The sequence below is a fragment of the Xenopus laevis genome, chromosome 9_10S, assembly GCF_017654675.1.
Source record: "Xenopus laevis strain J_2021 chromosome 9_10S, Xenopus_laevis_v10.1, whole genome shotgun sequence".
In the NCBI taxonomy this organism is placed as follows: Eukaryota; Metazoa; Chordata; class Amphibia; order Anura; family Pipidae; genus Xenopus; species Xenopus laevis.
The window spans coordinates 16,714,772-16,727,553 of record NC_054388.1 but is presented as its reverse complement, the minus strand read 5'-3'; the positions used below and the strand labels follow the sequence as shown (position 1 = coordinate 16,727,553).

At 42.9% G+C, this 12,782-nt stretch overlaps 2 protein-coding genes across 5 annotated transcripts in view; one reads left to right on the top strand and one right to left on the bottom strand.

Moving 5' to 3' along the window:
• The window catches only part of kcnq2.S (potassium channel, voltage gated KQT-like subfamily Q, member 2 S homeolog), a 44,046-nt gene extending 35,698 nt beyond the window's left edge, over positions 1–8,348 (top strand). For all 4 annotated transcript variants that reach the window (XM_018238263.2, XM_041577910.1, XM_041577912.1 and 1 more), the window contains 2 exons: positions 3,033–3,156; positions 4,295–8,348. In XM_018238263.2, coding sequence (XP_018093752.1) covers positions 3,033–3,156; positions 4,295–5,008 — 838 coding nt within the window. In that variant the 3' untranslated portion in view covers positions 5,009–8,348. The remainder of the gene's footprint in view (positions 1–3,032; positions 3,157–4,294) is intronic.
• A 1,513-nt stretch (positions 8,349–9,861) lies between these two features.
• Positions 9,862–12,233, bottom strand: LOC108702375 (E3 ubiquitin/ISG15 ligase TRIM25). The gene has a single exon (XM_018237847.2). The coding sequence runs from the start codon at positions 12,089–12,091 to the stop codon at positions 10,442–10,444; it is 1,650 nt and encodes a 549-aa protein (XP_018093336.2). The 5' UTR covers positions 12,092–12,233; the 3' UTR covers positions 9,862–10,441.
• Positions 12,234–12,782: the final 549 nt, after the last annotated feature.

Below are 12,782 nucleotides of genomic sequence, written 5' to 3'. Positions count from 1 at the left end.
TTTATGGATAAGGATGTTGACCAACTTCCTGCAGGCGTTGAACGATATCCAAGAATGTCCATTACTACTACTAACCTACTGCAACCTGGAACATGCTATGCCAGTGCTGGATCTAGGGAAGGGCTAAACAGAAATGGAAGTATAGGGGAAATATACTGTATACCTCAGAGATGAAAAAGTAATGCCTTAGCATTAGAGTCACCACCATAGTCTAATCCCTTTATTGTTTGTAGGTGCCATAACCATTATTATTAACTGATAAGTGAAGATTAGTTATTTTACACAATAGGAATAAGAGTAGTAATGTTACTGGTGGACAAGTTAATGAGGTCACAAACAATTCAATGCAAGAACCACAATAGCTTAATGATAAGATACAGCCTTCCTATGTGCCCCCAAGCAAGATGCAAGCGTCCATCACAAATGTGGGTGAAAGGGGTTTGCTGAATTGTGCTGCATTGAGGGCAAAAGACAAGCATCCTTTTCTTTTGATTGTTGCTAGCAGTTTGGTGATGGTCATTATCTGCTCTGGGATCTTACATTGTTTTTTTGCATGCCCGCATGTGATATATGCAGCATGACAGAGATGGCATCGTGGCTGATAAGCAGTATTTTTTATGTTTTCTTTTAACTGTAGCTCTCATAAATTAGGTATCGGGACCCGACCAAGTCTTGAAAATCAGCACAGTGCATTCCCGATGAGTGGGAGATATTAACCACCTATAAGCTCATGTTCCATGTAGTTATGTCTAGATCTACACCAACACACTTTTTATTTAATCTTCATCTGCTACAGTACACTGCCCAATCTATATGGGAAGAAGAATTCTAAAAACCCTAAGTTAGGGATGAGTTCAATTTCATGAACAATATCCCCTGGCAAGATAAGCCTATTCCTCAGACATTTACTACTTGTTGGGGCAATTTTCTTGAAAGCAAAGACATCCCAGTGGATTGCTTTCAACCTGCTTAAGATTGTAGTAGCCTTCCAGTTGAAGACCATTTTAGGTCATTCATGGCATGGAAAAAAACTGCAGTTTGGATGGCCTTTTTTATTTATTGATCCAGAGCAGTTCAAATTATGAAAGCCAGCATGTGATTTAGCCAAATGCACCCTTGCAGCTATTTTTGCAAAGCTCTATCTAGTCCTAGCCATCTATATGAGATCAAACACAATTTCATATGTGCCTGCTTAGCTATTATTTAACATTATTACTCTTTGCAGATGCAAACATAAGCGGCACTTACATTTGCATATTAATTGACCCTTTGAAAATATAATAATTTCAAATAGTAAGTTCTAAATCCAATAGGGAGAAGTAGCTCAGACGAAAACCTCTCATTTTTCCATTTTAAATTTCCTATACATATAAATAACTTGTGGAGCCGATTGGCCTGGGTATGACGCAAAAGCTCCTATAATACTTCCATGGTTTACCTCCAGCTCTTGAGGACTTCCCATTTTACTTCAAATCATCTCCAATTAGACAGAAAATACAATATTAAATAAATGTTAATGATTTTGTCTTTTTCTTTTTTGAAAAAAGATCTGAATTTTTTTCCCAATGGAAATGAATGCATCTCATTTTTAAATATGATTTTTCCTTTCATATTTAGGCATTACTAAGTGGTGCATGCAATAAAACTGTTTCAGCTGAGGAGGTCAAGATAATAGCCTAGGGTCAGCAATTCACCGGCATGTAGCAGTAATTAGATCTAGCCCTTCATAGCAACAAAGAGGTCAGCAGGTACTCTCATACAGCAATAGTTGACCATATTTAGGTGTGCATTTAAGGCTTAAATCTAGTTCTTATTAAAATGAATCTGTCTCAATGGACAAATCAGGCTTTTGCTTTCTGCCTTGCTGTATCCTGGCCCGTCATTATCACTGCTGTCCCTGTGTTTGTCCGTGTCCTCTTCATCCTGCATTTCCCCCACCTTTTCATTTAGCGCACGATGTCCTATCACATATAACGGTGGCCTGTGGGAACCGTGATGCATCTGAACGTGACACAGACCTAATGAAGAGTGTATTGAGAAATTGTAAAGGAATATAAACCCTTGAACATCTATGGCCCTGAACAGGAGCTGGAAGAGTTACACATGAAAGGTTTGGCATTGATAAAGGACTTGGAGATGGCTTTAGAAGGTATCAATTTCTCCCCAATAAGCTTTACAAATGACTCAAGACTAGGGATGCACCGAATCCACTTTTTTGGATTCGGCCGAACCCCGAATCCTTCACGAAAGATTCAGCCGAATACCGAACCGAATCTGAACCCTAATTTGCATATGCAAATTAGGGGTGGGAAGGGGAAAACATTTTTTACTTCCTTGTTTTCTGAAAAAAGTCACGCAATTTCCCTCACCGCCCCTAATTTGCCTATGCAAATTCCGATTCGGTTCGGCCGGGCAGAAGGATTCAGCCGAATCTGAATCCTGCTGAAAAAGGCCGAAAACCCGAACCGAATCCTGGATTCGGTGCATCCCTACTCAAGACTCCTAATTTGGCTGATTATGAGTATGATGGAAGATTGTTGTTCAACAACATCCATAAGTTCAAATAAAAAGCTGGTCAATAGATTTATAGATAGCATTTATTGTTGTAATCCACGTCCAGACCACACTAAACAAAGCATTCATGTTAAACTCTTCATAGCCCCTGGAAGATCACCAGTCATTTGCAACTGGTGGAATTTAAAAATTTCAGTTCACCCAATGAGCTGGATGCAATTGCACATGCAAATTTATAGCTGGCTTTATGTCCACTTTTCTCCACTTGCTTTTGCAGAAACTGCTGAGATAAAGTCCAGTGTTAAATTTTCATGGAGAAAATATGTCCAAAACACTGCCCTTTAGGGTGATCATTTGCTGCAGCTTTTGGTGTAGAGGAGCTACTTTTCTTGGTGGTGGACTTCTCTCTGGGTGAGAGATGAGCGTCTTCTCTTCATCCACTAAAGCAGCAGAAAGAGGAGTCTTCCTGGTTTATGACTAACTTTGGTTATTTGGGGGTGTGTTTGTGTTCCTGTTAGAGTTGACCAGATTGTTGGACGAGGAGGATCAATTACAGATAAAGACAGATCCAAAGGGGTAGCTGAATCTGAGATGCCAGATGATCCGAGCATGATGGGCCGACTGGGCAAGGTTGAGAAGCAGGTGAGACGACATTTTCTACCTTTATATGTGATGCTTGTACAATATATATATAGAGAGAGAGCGCTTTCCAACCATGTTTACCTCCAGTAATTTTAGTATTGCTCTGGCCAACCAGTAAAAATGAGCCATTCCTAATGGCTGTGGCAAGCTGGCTGCTTGTACCCGTAATTTAGGGGGAAATTAGCTATGGTAGGCAGGTAAGCGTAAGATCAGGAGCATAAAGACAGGAACACCACATCTTCAGCCAAACACAGGTTTATTTCAAAAGGCTTTTCCCAACATAAATTCATAGGAGTACATAAGCTTTCAGCATCATGCATATAAACTTTCCCCCCTCTCTGGGGTTCTTGCCAATAGAGAGCGATAGAGCCAATAGAGAGTGACTCCTGCACTCAGGTATATTTAGGCTTCTCCCTGAAGGCCCCCATACATGGGCTAATAACAGCTGCTGACAACTTATTGGGCCATATCGGGCAGGTTAAAAAATCATGTTGGAACGCTGCCGCATCTGTGCGTTTATGCGGTCCCGCCCGTATCGGATGCATCATGATCCGATCGTTGGGCCCTAGGGCCAAAAATTGGATCAGCCCGATATCGCCCACCTCAATGTGGGCATATCGGGGAGATACGTTCGTTTGGCAATGATCTATGCATCTTTGGCCACCTTAAGCCTCTCTACTCTCACCTTCAGGGATACTCACTGGCTGCTGGCAGCACCACACCTCCATCCAGCATACAGAGGTATCCACAGGCCTCTCACTCTCCTCCAGCACAAGGAGGTCTCCCAGAAAACTCACACCCTCCTCCAGCACAAGGAGGGATCCAGGGACTCTGGCAAATAAACATAGACTTGCTTGCTGCAGCAATACACAGTTTTCCTTGCAGATCAACTGTTTACCAGTTTAACACTGGTGAAAATACACAAAACCCATCAACCGTTACAATACATCTCTTACACTGCATAGTCAGGGTCAAGCAGCCTGATATATAAATTGGTGCTAGAAATTATAGAACTAGACTGGGTATCTTGTAGTTTAAAGCAGACAGTGACAACAAATGGAAATGTAATAAATTGTTATATTTAAGGCTTAGCAAAAGGAAATATGGATTTAAATGTCACATGTTGCCATATTTTAAGGTGTTGTCCATGGAGAAGAAGCTGGACTTTCTAGTCAACATCTACATGCAGAGGATGGGAATCCCACCTTCTGAAACAGAAGCTTACTTTGGGGCCAAGAACAGGGAGCCAGCACCTCCTTACCACAGCCCAGAAGACAGCAGGGATCCTGTGGATAAGAGCTGCATTACAAAGATTATCCGTTCTTCTAGTTCAATGGGTCAAAAGAATTTCAGTGCTCCACCTGCCCAGGTGACTCCTACTTCCCACTGCCCTCCATCAACATCATGGCAACAGCAGCAGCCATACCACCGGCATAGCCACGGTTCCTCTCCAGTGGGGGATCTGGGCTCTCTGGTTAGGATACCACCACCCCCATCACATGAGCGCTCATACGGAGGAAGCAGGGTGGGAGGTGTTGAGGAAGGATCTGGCAAACATCGGGACCCAGCAGCCTTGAGAGATAGTGACACATCAATATCAATCCCTTCAGTGGACCATGAGGAACTGGAGCGCTCATTCAGTGGCTTTAGCATTTCTCAGTCAAAGGAAAATCTTGAAATGCTGAACAATGGAGCTGCAGCAGGGCCTGGCCCTTGTCACAAGGCCCGTCCTTATATTGCTGAGGGTGAGTCAGATACCGACTCTGACCTCTGCACTCCCTGTGGACCACCACCCAGGTCAACTACCGGAGAAGGACCATATGGTGATATGGGGTGGCCAGTTAGCAAGTGAAAATCTTTTTTGGGGGTTTGTTAAAAGTTTTTTAAACATTGACACCAGGCAGCCTGCATTGCATCTTGGTTAAGCATCCTAACCAAGCTCTTTGTTTTCTTTAGAAAAGGTAAAACGGTTGGGGTGCTTGTGCCAGTTGCCTCTAGGTGAGGGGGCTAATCAGTTACTGCATTGGTAATTTTCTTTTCAGGCTGGACCTGCAACCTTTAATCATCTTTATTACTCCCAAGAAGTAGTTGGAGCTAGGAACACGTACCACTATATTTGTTCTTATAATAATAAGTCATAGCCATCATTGACTTTGGGAGACCAAATTCCTATGAAGCTGTCATATGGCGATTGGGTATATACATGTTTTCATATTTTCAATTTTCATTGGGGACAGTTGTCCTTTTTTGTGTACATAAGAGACTTTACCTTTATGAAACCATGAACTCCCATAAATTTAGAACACATCCAAATATACAGATATCAAGATTCCTTATAGTGCCTATAATCAGCATATTACACAAACACTTAAGTCTAATTCCATAATAAAGACCTCAGAATATGAATCTTCCCAAATTCTTTAACAGAATATAACTCTCTACATCATACTAAAAAATAATTTAAAGCTTTTAAGCCTTTTCTTCCTATATTTCCCTCTTTATACATGTTCTTTTCTTTCTTACTCAATTTTTCTCTTTTTCCCTTCTGCCTTTCCTTTTTATCACCTTCTCACACTCTTGTTTCCTTCATGTTATGGACATTTAAGACTGATGGCAGAGAGAACAAGTGTGAGCAATGGTGCCTCCATAAGTTTTTAGGGTGCCATAATGAGCCAGACAGCGCCAAACCCCATGACAATCCATTATCTTCTTAATATCTCATGTTGTAAGCTCCAGGATCTTCATAACGGACCTACCTATGCTGAGTACATCAAATTCCTTCTTTATTGATCGTAGGCACCTTTTCACATATTCAGGACCCTGGAATTTGACATTATTTCACCAACCTACAAGGGAAAGTTCCATAATCTTTTTTTTTTTTGCTCTCTGTTTAGTGGAGAGTAAAGCTTAAAATGGGTAATTTGTAGAGGATCTATTTTCCTTTTATAAACAGATATATGACAGCCTCTGTCCCTCTGGAGGAGTTTATCATATGTTCCGAGTATTTCTACTGGCCTGCATTATCAATAATAGCCCTAAGAACATGGCAAGGGCTTCCATTAAGCTCATCCCAGTCCTTCCCTGTTGAGCTCATACTTTCAACTCTTCCAAGGACACAGAAGATGACTTACCTCAATTCCACTATATGGATTCATACAACTTCTAATTTTCATATATTTGCAACAGCAAAAGGCTCAGAATTCACACCATGCAGAGAACTTGGTTGCACCTTTATTTTTTATGGATAAAATACGAGAGAAAGTGTAAGTTCTTGTGGTAGGGCTGGAATATGAACCTTTTTTTCACTGCTAAAGTGCTTAGCGGCTGTGGAATTTCTCAGTATTCAGCCACATCTTACAACTGGGGCTGAAAGAGACTGTTGAGTGAAACCAATTTTTTTTACTTAATGAAACTACAGGGGGCTTTCTTTAACTGCCCCTCTTTGTTGAATCACCCCATGTGCACATCCTGCCTGCCCTCTGGCTTTGCCTGAATTTCTTTGCTTTATGGCCTTGGCTTCTGTTGCACTTTTGCTCTCTTAAGAAATGTTTTACACGAATGCTTATTGTTCAAGTGGGGGGCTCATGGCTCTCTGTACCTATGGGGTGGGGGTTACGAGTGGCAACATCACCACCCTGCCTGCATTTTGAGTTTAGTGCACCATGTGCATAGATTTTGTGTGCCAATGTCCTGCGACTTGCTTGTGAAAAGGGAATGATGGGACACACCGCTGTGCCCAATTCTTTTATGTTATGTGTTGGCCTGACACATTCACAGCCAGAATTGCATGCTCCTTCTGCTATGTTGTTACAGGCTTGCGTGGCACCAAGATAATAAGCTCAGTTCATCCCTTTTCTAGATGGTCCTGAAGGTCATTAGTCCCACCCTATTCCCTATTGGGGACATTGGAGTAGGATAATGTAATCACCCACTTGTGATACCATTTATATCACCTCCAGGATCCAGCTCAGCTTGTTGAGAGGGTTGCTGGGAGTTTGTTGCTGTATCACTGGAATTGCAGAACTTATTACCGAGTCAGCATTTTCACTGTCTGCTCACTTTGTCCCTACAATTTCCATCTCCCATTTGGGGTGTCTCAGATATTTATCAGCTGGTACATCCCACTGGGTGAGGTCAGCATCAGGCTGTGAAAAGCATCCTCTCCAACTGGTCTGCATGGGGCAATTGAGCGATTTGATCATTAGTCCAAGGAGCTATAAAATCCTAGTTGTGTTGCCGGAATGATCAAACATTTGCATATTTGATGACCTAATCACTTGATCACAATGTCCCCATCTTACGTTAAAGGCATCTCTATCTATCACTGCTGTAAATAAACATCACTGAAATAATCTCTGGTGATCTTTGCCATAAAGCAGGACTGGAAGTCTTGTGTTTATGCCATAAAGGAAGCAGAAACAGTCACATGACAAGCAGGAACTACATTACCCAATGGATTTGCAGATAGTGACTAATAAGGCAAATCATTTAGAACATCTATAGGATGTTACTAAATAGAAGCCCAATGGCTGGGGGGGGTGAGCACAATAAATGGTATCACAAATGTTTTTTGTTTCTTGCTCAAGGGCTTGGACTGACTGGGATTTGGGTACTGTGGTCGGTATGGATACAGGCAGGGTGTAAAGGTTATTTGTACGTATATAATCCAGTTTAACATGTAGGGAGTGTGACCCAGGGTGGGGCCTTTTATTTGTAAATATAATCATTAAATTCTATGTAATTGCCATGTAACCTGGTAACAGCAAACTGCAATTACTGTGCACTATTTGCTTCCATTATTTGGAAGCAGATTTATGCTACCCCCCTCAAAGTCCCACACATACAGCCAATGTAGCACCAATTAACTTTCAAAGGAGCCAGTAAAATCCTCATTATTATTTAAGACATTTGAATGACAAATGAATCATTATTAATACTATAGAGAAGGATAGAATGTTATTAACATATTCACTGTAGAACCCTACTAGCCTATTATAAGATCCCCCACTCAGTCCAAGGCCTGGAGATATTTTAACCCCATCAATTCTGGCAAGCAGTGAAGAAAACTGTCTTCCTTATACTATTAAAGAGACCCAGAGAGGTGCCAGAAGCTTAGGCAGTGCCTTTCTGAGTGCAGGGAAGCAGCTTTGGAAATGCATTGATTGTACAACATTAAACAACTTTATACAATGCGTGGTGTGTGTGTGGGTTTATTTTTTCTGCCCCCTGCTGGTGAGATTGGCAAAGGCAGCTCCATGTTTCCTTTATAAGACCAACCCCTGCTGTATCGTCTAAGATCCGGCGATGCCTCATGCTTTAAGTGAGGCACCATTGGATGTTTAAGCACGGAGCGGGAGAGGTGGCATCAGGACCAGGATCGCTCCTGTCTAAGATGCATCGCTTATATAAAGTTCCAATGGAATGATACTTGACAAGTAAATGACTAATTTAATTAGGGTTACTAACAGGGCCGGCCTTAGGCCAATTGGACCAATTGGGCCCAATTGGGCCCCGCACCTTTGGGGGGCCCCGCACCACAGGGCAGCACAGATAATATTTCCCTCAGCACATGATGCTGCCTGGCCTGCCCCCAACTTTGAGAGTCCAGCCCATCCCCAAATCCATAGGTCTAGCCTGCCCCCAACTCTCATAGGCCCAGCTTTCCTCCAACCTTGATAGGCCCTGCCTGCCCCCAATCCAACCAAGCCTGCTCCCAAGCTGAATCGGCCCAGCCCCAAACTAATTGGCCCAGTCCACTCTCCTATTTCCTCCCTCTCTCTCTTACCCTGTGTGCCCCTATTATGTTACCTTGTCTGCCCCTTTCCTTTCTATTTTGTGCCTGTATGCCCTTATTTTCCTAAATACTTTGTGTGTCAGTAGCCAGCAACACTTTGTCTAGGGGCCCCGCCAACATGGTCCCAATTGGGCCCCACATTTGATAGGACCAGCCCTGGTTACTAATTGTTTGATAACTGTAGATCCTGTATGTGGAAAGATAATACCAGGAGCTGTTTCATCCCAAAGCAGATGGGGGTGTGCAGGACTCTTGTCCTTCCATCATTTTCAGTTTTAATCAGAAATAAATGAACCACAATATGACCCACAGTCTTTATTACTTACCCCTATGCCCACCTTCTGACTTTCTTTTACTGAAGGGCTTCTGGCACACAGGCATTTGGAAAACTGAAAGAATGGTATGATGAAAAAGCAGCAGAAGAAACAAAACCATACCCATTTTGTAACCATGCCCCCCAAACCTTCCCAATTTCATGGTTGGATTAGCAGCATCAGGAGTAAATAAGAAGTAGGTACATCAGCACTTTATGGCAGGCAAGGCATAGGGTAGTGAACAAAATATTGCTCTTTCAGCAACCATTATGTCTTCCCTCAATATATAGTCAAGGCCACATTAATTTTTATTATTTATTTGGAACGAGTTTGTTACAGTGAGAGCTGTGAAGATGTGCAATTCTCTCCCTGAATCCGTCGTACAGACTGATACATTAGATAGCTTTAAGAAGGGGTTGGATGGTGTTTAGCAAGTGAGGGAATACAGGGTTATGGAAGATAGCTCATAGTACAAGTTGATCCAGGGACTAGTCCCATTGGCATTTTTGGAGTCAGGAAGGAATTTTTCACCCTCTGAGGCAAATTGAAGAGACTTCAAATTAGATTTTTTTGCCTTCAACTGGCAGTTAGGCAGGTTAAAATAGAGTTAAAAGGTTGAACTTGATGGACGTGTGTCTTGTTTAAACCTAACTTACTATATTACTATGTATCTCAAGTATTTTACCCTTTCAGCATAGTCCTGTAGACACCTGGAGCTGCCAAATGCCCTGGCTCACCATAAAGACATGGCTTGCTGTTGTAGACAAATTTTATATATCAATAGGCTCATATTTTGTATGGCAGGTGGTGTTGGTTACTATGTTCTAGGCACCCAAGGACCCATGGGTGTGGGTGACAGCATTGGGGGTGGGGGGGCAGCCCTTGGTTAAGTATTTGCTAAATTAATTTTTTTTCAAGAAATAAAAACGTCTTCCCAGCTGCTGCCAGAGATTTGCTGTGTAAGTCCACCATTGGCGCTTGGGGGGTGAGGGGTACCTGGACCATTGGTAAATGGCTTTGGCAGAAGTGATGTCACACACAACCCGATATGATGTCAGGCACATGTGCAAATCACAGGCTTGGAGGGGTGGGGCGTGTATTTAGCTCCAGTTCATAGGGTGGCACTAGACCTGAATATATTACTGAATATAATGCTGCTCTAGCTGTGGGTAGTGCCCTAACTAATGATTCTCACTGAGTCCAAGCGTAACCAGAATGCAGCATGAAGGGGCTCAGTGAAGGAGGCAGTAAATGTGTACAAGTGTCTGATTGGCTCACTCAGCTCATAAAAGGACAGACGTCCGGCCTCATAGTCCAGTGAGATTCTGATTCTCCTGCTGGAAGGGATGTGGGGTAAATCTATTTTTTTCCTGTCATGTCTCACTGAATATTTATTATTCTTCCATCTGATCAAACACCAGGACTTGTTATTCTCACCAATTAAGGAATGCCCCCCTTTGCTGTCTATACTGGGATAGGCCACCCCTACCCCCCACTGCCCTGATTCATTGCACTCCACTTCCCAGTAATGTTGCCCTGAGTTGAAACTCCTGGTGCTTAAAATCTGAGGCTTCTGAAATCTCTCTGGGCCTTCTGGGTAACACTGACCAATATGTGAGTAGGAAGCAGTTTTCTTATTCCCTAATACAGACACGTGATTCCCAGCCGTATTTATATTCAGTATCAGGTCTGTAGCCTCCTGCCCATAGATCCTTTCCTTTATCCCAGTCACAATCCCAGTTAAGCTTGTGAGTAATGTCTCTGAGATCAGTCCCACATTCAGATCTTCAACAGCAGGTGTCTTTATATAATCTCTGTCTCTGTCCTCATTATCTCCCCCCTCAGCCCCACAAAAGGCAACTCCATCTGATTCCCGTTCCTGTAGGACAGTGAGTGGATCTGCCATGTTGCACAACTCCATAATGTGACAGATCTTCCTGGACAGCTCATCCTTCTGTATATCCAGCTGCTCCATTAGATCCCAGAGTTGGAGGGAAAGCTCCTCTTTATGCCTGGAGATGTCACTCAGGAGTCGCTTCTCTAGGGTTTTAATTTGCTTCCTAATGTCCCTAAAAAGGGCAGTGATTCTCTCTGTCTCACCTGCTGCTTTTTCTGCCACTTCTCTCTTGCGCTCCAGCAGCCTCTGGGCTCCTCTCTCCATTTCCAATCTCTCTGGGCTCAGTTTCTCCAGAACATTCCTCAGTTTCTCTTTCTTCTTCTCAGAGGCCTCATTCAGCAGCTCCACCCTATGGCCCCTGTGTTCTCCAGCCAGGCAGCAGGAGGCACAGATACAGGCACCATCCTCACAGCAGTAATACTTTAGGAGCTCATTGTGTACAGAGCATTTTCTGTTGTTAAAGGAAATAGTGGGTTCAGTTAAGATGTGTTCTACTGACTGGTTGTGAGCAGTGAGATGCACATTACACATGGAGGTCTCGCACTGCAGACAGGATTTAGCAGCAAGTACAGGGGAATGGACACAGTAAGTGCAGAAAATCCCAGTCCCGTCCTGCTCTGGGTGAGTAGCAAGGAATCGCTCAGCTATATTACCCAGAGCTCTGTTCCTCTGCAGAGCAGGGCGTTCCTGATACTCTGCTCTGCATTCAGGGCAGGAATAACCAACAGACCCCTCCTGGGTATCCAGCACTTTCCCAATGCAGCCCTGGCAGAAGTTATGGCCACACAGCAGAGATACAGGATCAGTATAAATGCTCAGGCAGATGGAGCAGTTCAATTCTTCCCTCAAATCAGCTGCAGCCATTACTGAAAGCAGGAGCAGGGAAATGAAACTGAAAGTTCTCCTTTCTCTGAGAAATGAATAAATCATCTCCCCCCTCCCAACACACACAGGGTGCAGCTTGGATTACTTGCTGCCCGTATTCCAAAAACTTTTAAAGACACAGTAAAACCCTTTATCCTTTTTTTGTTTGTTATTTCTTGAAATCTCTGCATAATATGCTATTCTTTCTCAATAAGCCTATCAATTTAGGGAATGATTGAGTTTTGTTTAGACATAAACATCATTTTTTTTATCAAGACAAGAGGCAGAAAGTATGTTCAGAACAAGTACTGCATAAATAAAAATCCAGTTGGACAATGGTGTGAAGTAACCAAATGACGCAAGTTGCATATGGCCCAGACCTTCACCTTTGTAGAGGTTACAGTACTTTTTCCAATAGCAGGTTGGCACAAAATCGGGCTGTCTCTGGCAGAAGTAATCATTAGAAGGAAGGGAAACATTCGTCTTTGCCATTCTCAGCAGGTTCAGTCCTTCCTTCCTGGTGATCAGGAGGAGTTGCAATTGTATAATGGGATTCAGAGGTACCCTTCAACAGATCCTGCTCTTCATCAACACCCAAAGAAATATCACTCACAGGGCACAGGATTAAGTGATTTCTATGCTTTCACTTGACCCTCAGGTCACTTTATTTGGCACATAGGAATCCCAGGCAGCTTGCTTACAACATTAAACAGTTCAGGCTTCCAACAATCAGCAAGCTTATGCTTACCAGACTCCT